Source organism: Bombyx mori, chromosome 4 (genome assembly GCF_030269925.1).
Source record: "Bombyx mori chromosome 4, ASM3026992v2".
In the NCBI taxonomy this organism is placed as follows: domain Eukaryota; kingdom Metazoa; phylum Arthropoda; class Insecta; order Lepidoptera; family Bombycidae; genus Bombyx; species Bombyx mori.
This window is the reverse complement of record NC_085110.1, coordinates 8,526,419-8,547,380: the sequence shown is the minus strand read 5'-3', so window position 1 is coordinate 8,547,380 and position 20,962 is coordinate 8,526,419. Positions and strand designations below refer to the sequence as shown.

Below are 20,962 nucleotides of genomic sequence, written 5' to 3'. Positions count from 1 at the left end.
GCCGCCTTCATCCTAGGACGTCTCTACCCGATGATATGTAGGCGAAGTAAAATGTCCCTTAGAAATAAGGTGACACTCTACAAAACTTGCATACGCCCCGTCATGACCTATGCAAGTGTAGTGTTCGCTCACGCGGCCCGCATACACTTAAAATCCTTTCAAATCATTCAATCCCGTTTTTGCAGGATAGCCGTCGGAGCCCCGTGGTTCGTCAGGAACGTCGACCTCCATGACGACCTGGACTTAGAGTCCATCAGTAAGTATCTTCAGTCGGCGTCCATGCGCCACTTCGATAAAGCGGCACGACACGAGAACCCTCTCATCGTGGCCGCCGGTAACTACATTCCCGATCCTGCGGACAGAATGGAAAGCAGTCGACGTCGCCCAAAACACGTCATCTCGGATCCTCCCGATCCACTAACGGTGCTTTTAGGTACTTCAAGCACCGGTCACCGTTCTCGTCGAACCCGTCGCTTGCGACGAAGGGCTCGACGAGTAAATTAACTCTCAGACACAGCCCACTGAGTTTCTCGCCGGATCTTCTCAGTGGGTCGCGTTTCCGATCCGGTGGTAGATTCTGCGAAGCACGACTCTTGCTAGGGTTCGTGTTAGCAACATCGTCAGGTTTGAGCCCCGTGAGCTCACCTACTAAAGTTAGGGTTACGCTGAAATAGCCGCTAGGGCTATCAGCTTAGGTAGGAAAAAAAAAAAAAAAAAAGTCGAGTGCTCCGAGTTTAAATCAATCAATTATTTCATTAACAAGTGATATATTTATTGAAAATATATATGATAATGAAACAGATGAGTTATTTGAGCCATTAATAAAACATCTGATGACAGGCAGTACTTTTAAAGAGTGATCGATTGTGCGAAGCGTTGCTGTAGTTGGAACATTCAACGTTGAGCATTATGCCGCATAATGCGCTCTAGTGCCGTAATTGGAAAACTACCACTATAAGACATGGCCTAAAGATATTAGTTACCAGGTCATAAAATCCTTTAAAAAAATATACAATAATTGAAAGACTTTTTGGCGGGAACGCGAGGAGTAAAGTTGTATGTTTTGTTTTATTTTGTCTATTTAATGTTTCTTCAAGATTAAATGTGTTATAACGGTAGTTTATTAACTGTTTAGTATCTGCAAAAGTGCACAAATGTGTGAAAATGACAAAGCCGCTGAACGTAACTTCTCGGAATCCTCCAAAAAGTCCACTAAAAAATCTCAGTAAATGACCACCATTTTACTGAGATTGTATTTCATACCATATCACCTCATATCATTTCATTTCATTTCGTATTTTAATTTTTTCATACAAATAAGAACAAAAATTAAAATAAGACATGACCTAAAGGTCTTAGTTACAAGGGCATAAAATCCCTTTAAAAAAAATTGCAGTAAACAATTTAGTAGGTAAGTTAAGTGTATAATCTATGGTAGGTACCGTACTTACCTACTTAATTTTAATTAAATTTATAAAAATCTGTAAAAGTTCCAGAAAATGATCACAGTAATTTTGATGGTGTTATTAACAACTACATCTCCTGTGAAAAGTTCAAATCCAGAAAAAAAGGGCTATATTGCGTACTGTCCATGTATGGGTACGATATTGTTTTGTTAATCTGGCAAAATTATTTATAAATAAATACTTGTAAATCTTAAATCAATTCAATATAATCACAAATATCAATAGCATTGATTAGAAGCCATTAATTAATTCGTGACATTCCTATTAAACCCAACATTCGAAAACTTTTCAAACGAATACATTCATGTGGTACCAATAATTTTTGTTCTAAATGAAGCTTTTTATAATGGATAATGAAATTTACGATATAAATATCATTTATGCCTAAACAGCAAGTAATGTACACAAGGTTGAAATGAAATATCTGTGCCATTAGATTATCAAGTGTGTAGTGATAGCTTGGGTGCTCTACGAACTAGGAAATCCCAATTCACTAAGACCTCGTGAACACAATGGGGTCTTACAGGAGCAAAAAGCAAAGTTGGTTAATAGTGGAACTGTTTTATTTCTTAAATTTGCATTTATTGTTTTCATTTATCATTTCTGATATTTTGAAAACTCAAATTTGAAAGTTAAATGAAGCACAGTCTTTGTTGAATTTGTATTTGCTTAACAAAATTTTAAATAGAAAATTACATATTCAGTTCTAAGTACCAAGATGCTTAAAAATGATGCCCCATACAATTTATAGCTCTTGAACTGTTTAGACTAATAAAAATAATAAAATTGGGCACTTAGATTTTAAGGCCTAAACTAAGTTTGATTAAAATTCATTATTAGTTAGTAGTATTAGTATTTAGTAATTTGCTGTAAATAATTTTCTTCACGAAGTCCAGTGGTTTTAACAAACACAACATCACATAATTATCTAACTGTGACATCATAAATTGGATCAAATATATTTTTGTCAATTTATTAAAAAAATATTGCTGTAATTTCCAGGCAGATTTGGGAACCAAGCTGATCACTTTCTGGGTGTTTTGGCTTTTAGTAAAGCAGTTAATAGAACTTTAATTCTGCCACCTTGGATTGAATACAGGTACGGTGAGCCTAGGTCCATACAAGTACCATTTGATACCTACTTTAATGTAGATAAATTATTAGAATTTGCTAATGTTATAACAATGGAAGATTTCATGAGAGAAATTGCACCAACAGTATGGCCGATAGAAAAGAGAGTCTCTTTTTGCTACACTCAAAGGACAGGTGAAATACAAAACAGTTGTAATGCTAAATCTGGTAATCCATTTGGACCCTTTTGGGATACTTACAATATAGACTTTAACAGATCAGAGTTTTATGCACCTTTGAATTATGATGCTCAGAATGAAAAGATCTTGGAACAGTGGAAAATAAGGTATCCAGTTGATAAATGGCCTGTTTTAGCCTTTACTGGTAAGTCAAGAAATATATTTTTTGCTGCAGTTACCTCTTAGATTGACTGTTACCTTATATTTACTGTGGAATCAAATTATTTGAGTAATGCTTATGCAGCTTAAATTAAAATGTAAAATAAAATATAGTGAAAAATACTAGAGAGTGTAAAAACCATCATAGTGTCATTATGAGATTGTCTAGTTATGTAAACAGTCCTACATCTGCGGGGTTGAAGCCTAACTATAATTAGAAATTATACAGAAAAACTAAATAAGTAAGCTAACTGCAAATATCACCTCTTACTAGATTTCAAGATCTACATTTGAATACAGAAAACTAACACATACATTTATTTTACATTATATGAGCTATGCCTAATAATATGATTAATAAACTAAAGATGTGTACTTATAAAAATGGATATGTGGCTAGTTAATATGCAGTCAAAATTAAAATGAGAGGTATATTAGTGAAATCTCCCTATAACCTACTTAAAGAGCTTAACAAGAATTTCTGTAAACTCTATACTTGAACAAACATCTTAAGCTTGGGAGTCCGCACGGGTAGGTACCACCACCCTGCCTATTTCTGCCGTGAAGCAGTAATGCGTTTTGGTTTGAAGGGTGGGGCAGCCGTTGTAACTATACTGAGACCTTAGAACTTATATCTCGAGGTGGGTGGCGCACTTACGTCGTAGGTGTATTTGGGCTCCAGTAACCACTTTACATTAGGTGGGTTGTGAGCTCGTCCATCCATCTAAGCAATAAATAAATAAAAAGTTGGGATTATTTAAATAATTTTAGGTGCTCCAGCTAGTTTTCCAGTACAAAAAGAGAATGTGGATATGCAGAAATATTTAAAATGGAGTAATGATATTGAACACAGATCAAAACTTTTTATAAAAAAGAACATGAGTGGAGGAGGTTTTCTTGGAATTCATCTCAGAAATGGACAAGACTGGGTAAAAGCATGCCAGCATGTAAAAGACAGTCCAATGCTGTTTGCAGCACCACAATGCGTTGGCTACAGAAATGAACGAGGCCCATTAACAATGTCAATGTGTTTACCAAAGCCTTCTGAAATCTTAAAGTAAGTATGTTTTTTAATTGGACAAAATATAAACATTTTATTATAATTAGGTGGCCTAGCAGGTGTTAGTGTGTCGGTAAAATTTTCCATTATAGGGCGGAGAGGAGGAGGGACTGGGTAAGGGCTTACTCCTATACCGTCCCCATCCCGCGGAACTCCATGGTTATGAAGATGTCCATGGTTAATGTTTTTCGGTTAGAATAGCACTATTTAGTCAAAATAGGGTTAAAATTTCCAATATAGTCCATCGATTATTGAACCAGGGTGGTGGAGAGGGCAAGGGTTTATTTACCCTCTACCATCCCCAACTTGCAGAACCCTATGAGATCTATGAACTAGAACCTTAATGAGCCCATTACAAGAAGTCTTAAAACGTTAAAGCAAAGCTAATGAACGTTATACTTAGTCTGACCATAAATACTGTTACAATTAAAAATAAACAAAATATTACATTTGAATTTGAAATCTGTCATTTTTATATGATTGCTCATTGAATTTTCTCATTTTGGCGCCAATACATTGTACAATATTTTGCGATATTAAAATGGAGTGGGGTGATAAAGAGAACCGAATCGCTGTGATTGCATTACACAAAGTAGGTATGGAGCCAAATGCAAATTTTAAAACTCTCCATACGCTTGGTATTAGTAAAATGTTTGTGTACCGGGCTATTAATAGGTGCAATGAGACCTCCTCTTTTTGTGACAGAAAAAGATCTGGCCGTCCACATAGTGTTCGTACGAAAAAGGTGGTCAAAGCAGTAAGGGAAAGAATTCGAAGAAATCCTGTCCGAAAGCAAAAGATTTTATCTCGGGAGATGAAGATAGCACCTAGAACCATGTCGCGTATTTTAAAAGATGACTTAGGACTTGCAGCCTATAAGAGACGTACTGGTCATTTCTTAACTGATAATTTAAAAAGAGAATAGGGTGGTAAAATCGAAACAACTATTGAAGCGGTACGCAAAGGGAGGTCATAGAAAATTTTTGTTTATGGATGATAAAATTTTTACAATTGAGCAACATTTTAACAAACGAAATGACCACATTTATACTCAAAGCTCTAAGGAAGCTTCCCAATTATTCGACAGAGTGCAACGTGGGCACTATCCGACTTCAGTGATGGTTTGGTGGGGTATTAGCTATGAAGGAGTGACTGAGCCATACTTTTGTGAAAATTGTATCAAAACATCGGCACAAATGTATCAAGATACCATTCTTGAGAAGGTAGTGAAGCCCCTTAACAACACCATGTTCAATAATCAAGAATGGTCCTTCCAGCAAGATTCGGCGCCAGGTCATAAAGCTCGGTCTACGCAGTCTTGGTTGGAAACGAACGTTTCGGACTTCGTCAGAGCTGAAGACTGGCCGTCGTCTAGTCCCGATCTTAATCCGCTGGATTATGATTTATGGTCAGTTTTAGAGAGTACGGCTTGCTCTAAACGCCATGATAATTTGGGAGTCCCTAAAACAATCCGTACGATTGGCAGTGAAAATTTTTCCCATGGAAAGAATGCGTGTTTCTATTGATAACTGGCCTCAACGTTTAAAGGACTGTATTGCAGCCAATAGAGACCACTTCGAATAAGCTTTTTATACTTTTGTTTTATATTTATGTATTAAACTAACACACGGTAAAAGTAATAAATGTTATTTGCCATAGAATTTTTTTTGTTTTCCTTTGTAACACTATTTATGGCCAGACTAAGTAGTTCCATCGAACTATTATAATTTTCACTTTTGACATTCTTTAACGTGTTTATAAAACTCCGATAACTCATTATTAATAGGACCATACGGAATCGCTAGGTAATACTTTTGTTTCCGGAAATGATTATTTGCACCCACTACAATATTAATTATCAAGATATATGACAATAAAATGTGCTTCCGTTTCCATACTCAATTTGGCATGATTCGAATTTGTGTTTTTACAATAATTTGTAACAGCGTTTATTTTCCAGGCAAATAAAACGAGTAATAAAGAAACTTAGCGACATTAAATATATTTTTGTGGCGTCCGACTCTAACCATATGATAGAAGAATTAAATGCTGGCCTGCGTCGTCCAGAAATAAAGATTTTAAAATTTCAGCCATCGTCCAATCCACACTTGGATTTAGCTATTCTTGGACAAGCAAATTATTTTATTGGAAATTGTGTATCGTCATATTCAGCATTTGTCAAAAGGGAACGTGACATGAAAGGGTTACCTTCAGAATTTTGGTCATTTCCACAACGAAAGAAAAACAAACATGAAGAACTATAGTCTATGCATGGAAATAATTAGTTATAACTAAATAAAATAATTATAATGTGGGTTGACGTAAAAATAACGTGGCCATACGTTCCGCTTTGGGCGGGATTTTCCCGCTTTCAGGCTGTCCCCAACGAGAACAAAAATGTCCCGCTTTCATTTATCTGTTGTGCATGTGTTTATTAGAAACTTACCGACCTTATACCAAACGCTTATTTTATTACAAAATACTAAAGTAACTAATTTTGCTGTAGAAAAATAGTTTTTTTGTTGCGAAACTATTTTTATTATTTTAAGGGCAAGTTGGTGTAAGAATTAAGATGACAGTGAGGGTAAGATACCATAATAAATTATTTCCAGTCATTTTTAAACCATATTTTTTATTTTGCACTTAAATATTACATCTTACCCCGACGTACCCTATATATTATTATGTATTTATTTATGTACGAAATTCCGTAGGCGTCCCACTTTGACACGATAAAAAATGGTCACGTTACGTATAAACAAATAAGTTGCATAGATCTAATATTTCTCAATATGTGCATACATATTTAACATGTGTAGGTAATAAAAATGTGATCGCTTACTTTTTCTTTATTTCTGTGTTCGAAAATTTAGCTCAATAGGTATCTACTTATAAAGGAAATATGTTTTTTGCATCCTTGCTACCGAGAACCACTGCTGTGTTTATGAGATTATTATGAATGAATGAACATTAAATCCTCTTCGTATCGTACACGCGATATTTGGCTGTGGTAACCTTTTAACACTAGATGAGCCGTACGCTCGTTCTAAACTCATCCATCCACTGAATTAAAAAGTTGGGAAGACGATCCACCATGACCACCTTGGTCTAAGAAAAAACTAAAGATAAACCTGAAATAAGATTTGAATGATTTACGAAAATAATTACAAATTGTTCATTAATGTTTGTTGTCCTTTAAAATGTAATCTCTTTTACTTTTTATATTTAAATTTATAAAAAAAGACTGCCTTTTAGAAAATGGATTTATTTCTCCTTAACTGCGTGCTAGTAAAGTCGAACACATTATGCTAAACCCGAAAAAAAATCTGACGCATTTTTAAAACTACTTGAAGGCAAATTATTGACCATATCCCGTTTTTTGTTATGCTTTTCATCAATAATATTGTCAATTGATTCAAAATAGGATATATTCCAAAACTTAACATCATTGTCATGTGAACAAGAAGCAATGTAGCGCCCATCATGGCTTATATCAAGATGTTCGACAGGTAGGCGATGCTGACCAACGATACCGAGTTGTCGTTGTGGAAACATATGCGCTGCCCTTAGAACGCCGTCCTCTCCGGAAGTGACAACTATGTTCTGCGTAACAGGTACCATACAACTGATCGCATGTTTTTGACCGAGATATTCATCACTGTGAAGGCCAAACTCCTTCCAGTTGAATAAATAAAATTTTCCTGTAGATGATCCAACTAGCAACTTTGTGTCTGAACGAAACAATCCCATGCAAGTAAGTTCGCAGTCATATTCTTCTGATGTTGTATAAATTTTGCTGAAATTTCATTTATTTTCCATTAATACGTCAAAAAGTTTTTTCTATTATTGTTATTAAGCTTATCTCAAGAAGTTTTAAGAACAATTTTTTATTATATGTTTAAGAACAATTTTTTTCAAAATCTATAATTTTCAAAGCCTATCTTGAAGAGATTTGGGTGTTTCTTGTTATTGTTCTTAATCTGTGCCGCCGCGCACTTGATCATTATTTTTCTGCGATGTTATTTTAAAACTGCGATATCTTCTAATATTCATTAAAATACTCATTGCAAGATACTCATTATTAAATATCTTTAAAATTAAATAGTTGTAATGAATAAAGTATTTATTTGGATAGGGATTAATATCATCTTCATAAAAACACCTTCACAAATAATGCTTTATTTTAGAACAAATTTGGTTAGCATAAAAACCTATAGTGAGCCAACCATAACATATAGACTATTATAGACATACCTACGCTGTCGCGGTTTTTTTTTTAGATCTTCTAAAGGGGAACAATATTGTCATACATTATTTTAGCAAAACTTTAGCCGTTTCCGCAACGCACGCAGCGCAAGCTCTCAAAAAGGAAAAAACCCGATTTTGAAACATTATTGGTGTTCCGTTTGTATTGGTCTAAGCTTGATGTTATATAGCCTATATACAGCCTTCCTCAATACATGGGCTATTTAACACTGAAATAATTACAAATCGGTCCAGTAGTTCCTGAGATTAGCGCGTTCAAACAAACAAACTCTTCAGCTTTTTAATATTAGTATAAATACCTAATGTTTAAAAAACATACAAAATACAAATTAAATACATTATTCAACAAATACTTTGTAAAAGGGATTTATTTAGTATTTTACTTTATTTTGAATTCGCAACCCTATAGTTAATATAATTAGAATCATTAGATATTTATGAGCTTAATTTAAATTGTAAACACACGTTAGATTTTTGCAATTTTTATGAAATCTGACTTACGCGATCTTCCTTCACCGTGAAAGTTATTCGAAAGTTATAGTGTTTAATACTTTTTATCTTTTAAAATTGAGTGTAATTGAATCGACTTACCTAGCTTTGAGATCAATAGATGTTAAAATACCACTTCCATCCGAGCATACTAAATATTTTTGTGCGTCATTTGTTATCATATCAGAAATATACTCTTCGCCAATTTTTATTGAAAATACAGGATCCGGTTTACGTACATCCCATAATTTTACTGTACCACAATCATCTCCTGTAATGAATAACAAAAAAAAAAACAATGGATAAGGCGATTATAAAGTGAAACGCTTTATAACATAAGCGCACTTTTGTTTTTTTCTCTATCCGTGAGAATAACGATATAAAAAAGGTTTTATGTATTTATTTTTTATTGCTTAGATGGATGGACGAGCTCACAGCCCACCTGGTGTTAAGTGGTTTCTGGAGCCCATAGACATCTACAACGTAAATGCGCTACCCACCTCGAGATATAAGTTCTAAGGTCTCAGTATACTTACAACGGCTACACCACCCTTCGAACCGAAACGCATTACTGCTTCACGGCGGAAATAGGCGGGATGGTGGTACCTACCCGTGTGGACTCACAAGAGGTCCTACCACCAGTGATTACGCAAATTATAATTTTGCGGGTTTGGTTTTTATTGCACGATGTTATTCCTTCACCGTGAAAGTCAATCGTGAACATTTGTTGAGTACGTATTTCATTAGAAAAATTGGTACCCGCCTGCGGGATTGGAACACCGGTGCATCGCTAGATACGAATGCACCGGACGTCTTATCCTTTAGGCCACGACGACTTCATGTATTATAATATAATGTACCTGGCATCTTCTTTTTTTCCTACCTGAGCCGAGAGCCTTGAGAGGCTATATCAGCGTAACCATAACTAGTAGGTGAGCTCACGGGGCTCGAACCTGACGACGTTGCTAACACGAACCCTAGCAAGAGCCGTGCTTCGCAGAATCTACCACCGGATCGGAAATGCGACCCACTGTGAAAATCCGGGAGAAACTCAGTGGGCTGAGGGTTAATTTACTCGTCGAGCCCTTCGTCGCAAGCGACGGATTCGACGAGAACGATAACCGGTGCTTGAGGTACCTAAAAGCACCGTTAGTGGATCGGGAGGATCCGAAATGACGTGTTTGGGGCGACGTCGACTGCTTTCCATTCTGTCCGCAGGATCGGGAATGTAGTTACCGGCGGCCACGATGAGAGGGTTCTCGTGTCATGCCGCTTTATCGAAGTGGGTGGCATCATATGAGGTGCTACAGACGTAAAAATCTTGTTACTATAACTCACTCATTCTATCAGAAAAGGTTGCTAATAGTTTTGACCTCCTTTATAGAGGGGCGGCGGATGGTAGCGGTTATCAGTTTGTCTACCTACAATTCCCACTGAATGAACAACATTGCATCATTATTTTAGCAAGAGAGCATACACAATACCAAACTTTAATTATTTCATTTTATGAAACATATCGATTAATAACCTAAGCTTTTTGGCTTCTTACAGCTCTTTTTCATTGAATCGATCTAAATTTGATGATGAAATTAACTAAAATTACTTTTTGCATATGAATTAACATAATTCTGAGCTTCAGGTGACTACCAAAATAAGTCAAGGAAACAAATTCATATTTTATGTGGTCCAATGCCATTTTTATGCAATAAAAGGAATTCATATTAAGTGTTCAATGTTACTTCCTAGATCCTAGTCTAGTATTTTCTGTTTTTTAATAAAAACAGGTACCCTCTTGAATGATAATCTGTAACTTTTTTAAGTCTGACTTTGTCGTGGCCTAAAGGATAAGACGTCCAGTGCATTTGTATCTAGTAATGCACCGGTGTTCGAATTCCACTGGAAAGTGCCAATTTTTCTAATGAAATACATACTCAACAAATGTTCACGATTGACTTCCATGGTGTAGTAAAAATGAAACCCGCAAAATTATAATTTGCGTAATTAGTAGTAGTAGGACCTCTTGTGAGTCCGCACGGGTAGGTACCACCACCCTGTCTATTTCTGCCGTGAAGCAGTAATGCGTTTTAGTTTGAAGGGTGGGGCAGCCATTATAACTATACTGAGACCTAAGAACTTATATCTCAAGGTAGGTGGCGGCATTTATGTTGTAGATGTCTATGGGCTCTGGTAACCACTTAACATCAGGTGGGCTGTGAGCTAGTCCACCCAATCAAGCAATAAAAAATTTAAAAAACCTTTTGAATTCGACATTTGAACAGAAATATAATGAGTGATATGTTTTGTTTTATTCTGTTGCATGATTTTTACCTGTTACAATTTTGTTATTTTCTAAACAAAGTAAACGATAAACTGGATCCTGGTGTGCATTCTCATAACACCGTTTTAGCTTTCCCGTTTCAACATCTGTAGCCATTATAGATTTGTCCTAAAATCAAATAAAATCATTATTTGCAGTAATTAGACTTTACATAATTCTTTAATCCATCACTAAAATTAACTCTTCAAATGTAATTTGGACTGTTTTGCGAGCAACAAATATCTGTTCCTAGCAGGTTTCCAGAGTTTAAATAATTGAATTGAAACTTTGTACATTTAGTAAAGGGTTTCTGACATAGTATATTTTATTACCATCAATGCACGAAATGTGGCGCAAAAGTACTTCATAAACATTTGAAATTTATTGCAGAGATGAATGAAGGCGTTCACTGCCCACTTGTTATTAAGTGATCACCGGAGCGCATACACATTACAACGATTGTACATCAACTCTTTTCCATATCATCAACATACAATTTTCTGTAAAAGGTACAGTATCTATAAAAATTTTGATTGCTTAAGTGGAGATATGAAGTTGAGAATGTGGAGCATCACTATGTGTAAATTAAACTATAAAACTATGTCCAATATTTAAACAAAAATATTTACATGAATGACTAACCTTGGCTGTAGAGAAAATTATATTCCCATCACTGTTGAATTCAATATCTCTACAAGCTTTCAGATGTACCTCTAGTGTGTTGACAAGTTTTGTTTCTTCTGTATTGAATTCATATAGATGAATATCACCAACAATATCAGCTACAGCAATTATATTCTTAGCGGGACTCAATGATATATCAACAATGAATTCATCACATGTAATAGATGGAGGGTGATCTCTTTCTCTTTTTTTTTCAGCTTTAATTGCTTTTACCACTTCATCTTCTTCCTCAATGTCGTCTTCAACTACAGATTCTTCAATAGGGCTGTCATCATCCCCATCTTAAATACACAATAAAAAATTAAAAACAGTAAAACTAGAAGGGGTAATACGAGGGCACATTTTTAATATAAGTTTGCATAAAAGTTAAAAACTACAATATATAGACTGAGCAAAAACAAACTCGGTCCAAGATTCTCTGTTTCATTTTACACAAACAGGGATTTAAGAAAACTGTAATTATATACGTATATATATGTGCAAATATGTATATCATGCAGTACTGCTCTTTGTTAATGAAAAACAATATTTATTTACTTACAGGAAGTATGAAACTTACTGGTAAGCAATATTAATTAATCTTTAGCATTAAACATAAACCCTCATGGTTCTGGTAGACATAGAAACGACCTAACTTAACCTAATACAGCAGCTCTTCAAAAGCCGCATGCTTGTGTCTCACTATTTGTTGTGCCTTACTTTTCAGAACAGTCGTCTTTTATACTTTGATTTGATCAAATTAGATCATTAGAGAGATGCGGATTTAATATCTATAGTTACTAATACTTAGTTATACCATCAGACATGTTAAAATCCTCTTCTGTGCCATCACTAGAGATACTTTCATCATCAGAAGAATTTTTTTCAAATTCCTTGAAGTCGTAGGTCATTTTTGGATTATTATCTGAAACGTTTTGCATTGTTATGAAATTTATATTGTAAACTGAATTCTATATCCATCCAGCAGCATACAGATTTGGTAGCAAGCTAAGTAATTTGATTCATGCACACCTGCTAATAGTGATTCCTTATTACTTAGGGTTATTTCTGAATAATTATTTTATGACTTCAGAATCACCATCAGTGACACACCACATCTACCTAGTGTTGTTTAGAGGAATTAAGTGTACGATGCGCAAACGGCCACCCAGTCTGGTCAACACCTCAAGATTTTATTATTTTAATTCAAGTATTACGTTTGTTTTCTTTTGCTTAGAAATATATGAGGCTGATACTAAAGTTCGTTAATAGCTGCTATTCAATAGAACTGAGCAAATGGGGATCTGAACGTTCCGAAAACAAGTCAATTCCCGAACGACTTAAAAGACTACGCTATTTAAAAGCTATACGAAACGTACGTGAAAAAGACGAGGCAAACATTAACGTATGTAGAAGTAGCAAACTTTAAACAATTAATGTTCTTTATTATCAAAAATACCTATAAAAATTTTGTGGTAAATAATAGTGTGTTATAATCATTGATTTAAGCTGAAACAAGAACATATTATAATGAGTACTTACTAGTACTTATATGTAGTTTGAATAATTAATTTTTTCTTATAATTTTTTCAGTACTTACATTTCTTTGAAATGATAAATTGAAGAAAGAGTTGGTAAAGATAGCATAATTCAATATATTATGTGTATAATCTATGGTAAAGACTATTGTTTTAATCGGGACAGCTGTCACATAATAACCTTTATTTATTTATTTATGGCCAATGGTTACAAGATCATAAAGCCTATCTTAAATTAAATTTCACGCACGGAGCACGTAACATTTTACAAGTAGTTATAAAAAAATTGGTGCTTAATATTAATCGTTTGTTTCGTTTGTTTATTTTCTTTATCCCAATACTGCCAAAAAACTGCCAAAAGCTAAAATGAGTCCAATCCTGCCAAAATGGCAGGATCTTGCCACATATGGTCACACTAATCGAGACCATAGGTAGTAGTAGTTTTATTTTTGCAATTGGAAAGGCAAAGGTATCATACGATACAGCCTAATCTTTTATATATATTTTTTATACGTAAAATGATATTATGAAATGAAGTTGATTAATATGAAACATGGCATAAAATGCAATGAAATGAAAACGAAATTAAATGAGATGAGATGATTTGGGATGGAATATAATTTCAGTAAAGTGGTCGTCATTTACTGAGACTTTTTCAGTTGACTTTTTGGAGGATCTCGAGAAGTTACGTCCAGCGGCTTTGTTTCATTTTTCCACATTTGTGCACTTTCACACAGATATTGAACAGTTAATAAACCACCGTTATTACACATTTAAACCTGAAGAAACACTAAATAGACAAAATAAAACAAAACACACAACGTCACTTCTCGCGTTCCCGCCAAAAAGTCAGACCATAGATAATACACTTAATATAACGAGACCACGCAGAATTAGATCCATTAAACTAGAGCACCCTGCGGTTTAAAAACGCTAATTTGTTGTTTTGAAAGAATGATACAAGTTAGATTTTCTTAGGCAGATCTAGTAAATCGTAAATGGATTCCAGCGTTAAAAAAAACAGATGTAGTTGTAGATGTAGATGGTTGGCATTCATAAATATATATATATTTTTTTTATTTTTCATTTTATTTATTAAATATAGATTGATTTAAGAAACTAATTTAAATATTTTCAAATATTTACTGTAGTTGTTTCCGTCTATCTTTCAGCCCACAGATGTCCACTAATAGGAATAGGCCTTTTCCAAACCTCGTCACAGCGATCAGTTCTACGCTGCTTGCATCCAGGGATCTGAAGCTATTTTTACTAATTAATTGAAAAAGTTATTGTTTTTCAAAGTTGAAATTAGAAAAACGTTTTGAGCTTATCAGAGTGAAAAAGAGAGATCATATATTTCATTGCAATTTGCACACAATTAACTTTTAAAAAAAGCAGTCAACAAGTGGATGTATTTGCATAATAAGCGGTTTTATCGCTAAAAACGATTTCTTCCAGACAACAGATTTATTTACAGAAATTTTGAACAGATAAATATAGAACAGGTATGTTACGGTGTTCTATTAACAAATACATTACTATAGAAAATACATACATAAAGTAAATTGAAAAATATTTAAAGATTTATATACCAATATACTTACAAACTAGTACACATATTGAATCAACAACATGGAAATGATAAAGCATATACAAACAAATAACACTAAGCAGTAAAGCAGACAAGTAATGTTCCTTCATCATTCTTATAAAGCATTTTATTTCTCTGTCTATTCGCTGGTAGACTAAGAGGCTATTTCAGCTACGTCCGGATGGGTAGTTGAGCTCACAAGCTCAACTTGAGATAATTTGCTAGCATTAGCCTTAGCAAGAGCAGTGTTTTGCTGAATCTGCTACCGGAATGGAATTGCGACCCACTGAGAAGATCCGGCGTATCTGCCGGTTCGTTCGCTCGTGAGAGTGCCCGGTGCTTGTGGGTCCGAAAAGCAACAAAAGTGAATCCGGGGAATCCAACAAGACGTGTTTCGGGCGACGGCGGCTTTGCGTTGCCCCGTGCGTCGCGGTCTGTTAAGTAACTAGCGGCGGCCACGATAATAGGGTTTTCGTGTCACGCCGCTTTATCAAAATAGCGTTCTGATGCATCTTTAAGATACTTACGTATCGATAGGTACTAGATTTAGGTCGGCGTGAAAATTGCATTCCTCATATCACGGTGCTCCGTAGGCTATCCTGCAGAAACGGGATTGGATGACCTATAGAGAGCTAATGTGTGTACGGGCCGCGTGAGCGAACACTAGACTTGCATAGATCATGACAGAATGTATGGAAGCTAGTAGTAGTAGAGTGTCACCTTGTTATGAAGGGACAATTCACTTCGCTTGCAGATCATGGGGTCGAGACGACCGAGTACCTGGCTGAGTCTTTGCTCGCCCACCTGTCCTGGCGAAGCTGGAAAGGCCTCCGGGCCACCAGCAATCTTTCAAACATAAAAAAAAAAAAAAAACGACCGGGTAGGAACGCGGTTCGGTCGCGTACTGACTTAATGTGGGGTCCGAATGCCATCTCCCTGTCGAGAGTGACGCCTAATTCCGTAGCCTTCGAAGCTCACAGTATGGGCTAGCCAAAGATTTTTATGTCGGGAATTAAGTTACCGCGCCTAATTTTTTAACGAGATACTAGCAGTAGTATTGGGATTTTGAAGCGTTTAATATTTGGAGCACTTCCAACTGCAGCTGGCAGTGCATTCCACAATCGACTAATTCTCTGTTTGAATAAAGTTAATGATGACGTTATTTCAGTACAAGCAAAGGTCAAATATATTATATTAAAATTATGTAACGGTAAAAAACATTATTTTTCATTAAAAATAGTCAATGTCCGTTGCAGAAGCATATTATGTTTTCGATGGAAGATTAAAAATTAAATTTGGATAGGAATTATACAAAATCTGTCAGGAATTTAGTGACAACCCGTGAAAAAGAGAATAAGAGGGGTTGTGTTGTTTTGCGGATGAATTTCATGAACAATCTTCTGACAAATAAAAAGGATACAGGTTTTCGTATGTAAGTGATCGCTATACAACATTGTGATATACATTGAAATGTCTACCGAACGTTTCATGCGCGGTCGAAAATACTCAAAGATTCATAAATTTCCATTTAGAATTATGTTCTCACTTGTTCTTGAACGTGCTGTGGAACATTAAATTGAACACGAACAAATTTTTTTTCCCCAACCGTTAAAAGTATCTGAAAATCAGGATTCCTCTATTCTTGATTATGAATTATGATTATTTTTTTGGGCTAGTGGGCGTACTCCCACACGAAATCCCCGCGCCAAGGAGTTGCGAGGGTTATGGGACTGCTAGATGGGGTGGGCACCTACTAAGCGAGTCCCTTGCACACTGGCCCGAACGTCCGATACGCGTTCAAAACAGAACCCAAGAGAGGTAGAGGAAGAGTTTACCGTGGTCCACTGCAACCAAATCCGTAGCTCACCCAAAGAGGCATTAAATTTGCAAATAATATAATCTACACAATTTCACTCTTGGCGTTTCAGCCAAAAAGTAATTTCATCATTTTTATTGTGAGGTATCAATCGAGTTCTTTGCAGACTTTGGTTTCTGGCTAGAAAAGTGTCTCTGGTGCGTGTCATTATGCGTCATAGATTATACCATAGAGCTAAATAAAATTATACTTATATTATGTAGGTACATATGTGCATACCGCCTAATATTACTATAAAGCTACACTTCAATTATTGTACGAGGCTGTCTTTGTAATTTATTAAGTGTGAAAATTAAAGAACAAAAACATCGGTTATATGCATAAAAATGATGAAACTCGTTGATCAAGTTGTCCGAAGCTTTAAAGTTGCCAAAGTATTCCGTGAAAATACAGACAAAATTAACAGTATAGATTTTTCTCCTAATGGGGAGACATTGATTTCATGTAGCGAAGATGATCAAATCGTTATATACGATTGTGAAAAAGGAACACAAATGATTACGGTCAACAGTAAAAAATACGGGGTCGATTTGATACATTTTACACATGCCAAAAACACTGCAATTCACAGTTCCACCAAAGTAGACGACACAATACGGTATTTATCCCTTCACGATAACAAGTACATTAGATATTTCCCAGGGCATACAAAAAAAGTTGTGACAATGTGTTTATCCCCGGTTGAAGACACATTTTTATCTGGATCATTAGACAAAACATTACGACTGTGGGATCTTCGGTCGCCTAATTGTCAGGGACTAATGCATTTATCTGGAAGACCTGTTGCAGCTTATGACCCTGAAGGTCTCATATTTGCAGCTGGCGTTAATTCCGAGAGCATCAAGCTTTATGATTTGAGGTCTTTTGACAAGGGCCCCTTTGTCACATTTAAATTAAACCAAGAAAAGGAATGTGATTGGACAGGTTTGAAATTTTCCCGTGATGGCAAAACTATGTTAATAAGTACCAATGGGTCAATAATTCGTTTGGTGGATGCATATCATGGAACTCCACTTCAAACCTTCACTGGACACTTAAACAACAAAGGGATACCTATAGAAGCATCTTTTAGTCCTGATTCCCAGTACATCTTCAGTGGTTCAACAGATGGTCGTGTTCATGTCTGGAATGCTGATACTGGTTACAAAGTATGTGTCTTGAATGGTGATCATCCAGCACCTATACAATGCGTACAGTTCAATCCTAAGTTCATGATGCTGGCATCAGCATGTACAAATATGGCATTCTGGTTACCCACAATTGATGATGTTTAATTCTTTATATAGAAAAAGTAGACCAATACTTTGAATAATTCCTCCAAGTACCTAATCAATTTTAATGTATATTGTAATGTATTACTTTTTTGACCATTTATAAACCTAAGTTATGTAGTAAGTGTCATAAACAAAAAAATACTATTTGTTTTATTAAAAATGAGGTTTAATATTATGCTCTTACTCTTAGATTAGTAAATAGTTGTTTATGTGGATGCATACAATAAAAGTCACTTAGACACTATGACCTTTTTGTATTGAACCCAATAAACTATAATATCTAAAAGTATAAAAAGACAATATGTATTAAAACAGGACACAGGTTGTGTTTGGTACACAATTAAAATAGGGTTGTCCATGGATATAGATAAAATATGTAGTAAATCTATGAAGCATAATAATATAGGGAATGAAGATAAAATCTAGATACTGAAGAAAATTTACTGTGAAACTGGTCTTTGGTATGTCCATAAAGTAGAACCATACTCATTCAGTCTTTTGGCCTGTGTTACATTATATTGAATTTGGTATGTGGCGGCTTGTGGCTATGCTCATGGGTTTGTTGAAATTCATGAGTATTGATAACCATTTACCACTACGCCTTTGATGAAAATCAGTTCAGAAAATGAAACATCAATAAGAGCCAAGGCAAGAGTTATACTAAACCTTAGGGCAGACCAACAAACTGGAGAAGCAATTGGTCCAATAAAAAAAAAAGAGCAAGATCCCAACACACTTATTCTAATGTTGGAAGAAGGAAAAGGGAGATCAAGAAGAATCATAACTGAAGGAGTTGCGAAAGGTGAAAACAAAGGAAATTGTTAGAAAAGATCTCTATCAGGAGGCACTGAGTTCATCTAATATATAAACCTACTTCAGAAGATAATATCTATTATTTAAAATAGTCAATAAAAGACATCATCTCATTTTTCTATTAGAAAACCCTCAGATAAGTAGTTTATTACTATAGTGGCTAAGTCAATTGATAAACAATTTTGTGACTTTATTATTCCGTGTTTTTAAAATATAATACATAATTGTGCAACAGAAACTAATGGATAGGAAATAATTATTATTATGTCTATTCTGTGGCTATGATGAGTAAAATAAAATAATTAGTTTATAGTTTTCTTTTAATTCATATTTCTTCATTATCTTATTATTTAAGGTACACTAAGTTTTTTGCATAAACCATCAATAAAACAATCTATATATATTGAAAGCGTTCTCCATTGCATTATAAACCTTCACCAACCTATTTCAAAATATAATGTCCATGATTTCAGAGCATATTTTGCATATCCTCCATTGCAGCTTCACCTCTTTTAGCTCCATATTTAATTTTTGCCAAAAAAACCCACATAGTTCAAGTGTTTGACTATGATCGAAGTGGTTCAAATCTCCTCCTATTTAGAACCCAAGAATTTAATTAATTAATTTAATTTAAGTCTTATTCAAAGTTAACTTTCAATAATGAAAGGCAAATGCATTTTACTATATCACCAATATTAACTGAATTTTGTACTTCCAAGTGAATCCTGTAGGCAGGACTATTCCTACTCTCCATACTTGTTACTACATTGTTTTGCTGTTACCTTTTTGAATGTACCTAATTATATAAACCTTCCTTCTTCTGTAGCAGATTCAACTATTCATGTGGTAAATTGGTGGTGCATTCAGCATTTCACTGTGCTTTACATTTTTTTAAACAAACCAATTTAGATTTCGGGCGAGTTCGTGGATAATCCGGCGGCAACATTTTAACCTTTAGATATTTTTTTCAAATGTCGTCAAATCTCGTCCCGAATGATATACAGGACATATAAATAAGACGATATCTTCCTAAAATAATTTCCAGAGACGAACAGTGCAATTTAGTGAGTAAACTTAAAATCTCAATAAATCGACTTAATTTTTTTTGCGTTAATTTCAAGATTTGTTGTTATGCAAATACGGCAGAAGACGAATTTAAAGGGTACAAAAAACAATTATATCGATTAAAAGAAAAATAATCATAATTGATCATCTCCGAACCAAAGTTAAATTGAATTATTGCATTTATTGCATGTAAAATGTAAATCTTATCGAAATCTTGTTTTTTTTTAAGGGATTTTACGACCTGGTAACTAAGTCCTTTAGGACAATTCTTATTTCAATTTATATTCTTATTTTTATGAAAAATGATTGGTAGTGTGGAGTAAAATGAAATAAACAGAAGATAATTAATTTGAGTCATTAATCAACTGGGATGAAATTAAATGAAATGGGATGAGATGATATGAAATGAGATGAGATTATTTGGGGTGAAATATAATCTCAGTAAAATGGTGGTCATTTACAGAGATTTTTTCAGTGGACTTTTTGGAGGATCCCGAGAAGTTAGGTCCAGCAGCTTTGTTGCATTTTCCCACGTTTGTGCACTTCCACAGATCCCCGTCAAACAATCACGTCCCGCAAGCTCGCACGCACGTCTGCTCCGCATGTTCCAGGTATCATCAAGATTCACCCCCAACAAGGAAGAGGAAAGAAAAGGAATAAAACTGGCTCTCCAACCCACACGCCGGAACACAGCTAGGCTATTTGGCGGCGAACTCACTCAACTATGGAGGGCGGTCGCCAGCCAGTCGGACTAGTCCTACCACCGATTATGTTTTCGACTCCCGTTTAGCACCACCCAGGGGTCATTTATAGGGAATCGCGGGTTAAGCCTACGGAAGCGGGAAGCAATCGACCCCCAAAAATCGACTGAATTCAGAAGCAAATTTATAAGCAAGTTAGAAGCTTTCGATTACACTGTTCTAAATTCAGTTACTGAATCAATTGTTAGTTTAAGCGCGACGAAGTTGGGCGTGTCGTGTGTGTAAGAGGATGGCCCCACTATTGTCTAGACATTAAGTGTATAATCTATGGTCTAGACAACACAAAATTGGTCTTGGCGTAACCCTCGCTATCG

At 35.1% G+C, this 20,962-nt stretch overlaps 3 protein-coding genes and 1 long non-coding RNA gene across 10 annotated transcripts; 2 read left to right on the top strand and 2 right to left on the bottom strand.

The window, feature by feature from the left end:
• The first annotated feature begins 1,384 nt into the window (after positions 1-1,384).
• pofut1 (protein-O-fucosyltransferase 1) lies at positions 1,385-6,836 on the top strand. Of its 4 annotated transcripts, none has more exons than XM_012692847.4 (4): positions 1,385-1,599; positions 2,469-2,921; positions 3,707-3,992; positions 5,956-6,836. In XM_012692847.4, exons 1-4 carry the CDS (start codon positions 1,500-1,502, stop codon positions 6,257-6,259), a joined length of 1,143 nt encoding a protein of 380 aa, XP_012548301.1. In that variant the 5' UTR covers positions 1,385-1,499; the 3' UTR covers positions 6,260-6,836.
• A 408-nt stretch (positions 6,837-7,244) lies between these two features.
• On the bottom strand, positions 7,245-14,114 carry LOC101742797 (WD repeat-containing protein 55 homolog). Of its 4 annotated transcripts, XM_021349896.2 has the most exons (7): positions 13,331-14,114; positions 13,110-13,239; positions 12,548-12,655; positions 11,710-12,032; positions 11,079-11,196; positions 8,853-9,021; positions 7,245-7,791 (listed from the first exon to the last, which is right to left on the bottom strand). In XM_021349896.2, exons 2-7 carry the CDS (start codon positions 13,129-13,131, stop codon positions 7,299-7,301), a joined length of 1,233 nt encoding a protein of 410 aa, XP_021205571.1. In that variant the 5' UTR covers positions 13,132-13,239; positions 13,331-14,114; the 3' UTR covers positions 7,245-7,298. The 4 variants fall into 4 exon arrangements, with proteins under 4 accessions (XP_021205571.1, XP_004929299.1, XP_004929298.1 ...); XM_004929242.5 differs by lacking the exon at positions 13,110-13,239 and having other exon boundaries at positions 13,331-13,473; XM_004929241.5 differs by lacking the exon at positions 13,110-13,239 and having other exon boundaries at positions 13,273-13,429.
• Positions 14,115-16,997: 2,883 nt separating this feature from the next.
• On the top strand, positions 16,998-19,076 carry LOC692918 (WD40 protein; the record flags this gene model as incomplete). Its single annotated transcript, NM_001046761.1, is given in 1 exon segment — positions 16,998-19,076. A coding segment is annotated over 1 exon segment (948 nt). The 3' UTR covers positions 18,010-19,076.
• A 48-nt stretch (positions 19,077-19,124) lies between these two features.
• LOC134198772 (uncharacterized) lies at positions 19,125-20,859 on the bottom strand. Its single transcript, XR_009972959.1, has 2 exons — positions 19,605-20,859; positions 19,125-19,415 (listed from the first exon to the last, which is right to left on the bottom strand). It is a non-coding gene; the product is annotated as an uncharacterized LOC134198772 (long non-coding RNA).
• Between the last annotated feature and the right edge of the window lie 103 nt (positions 20,860-20,962).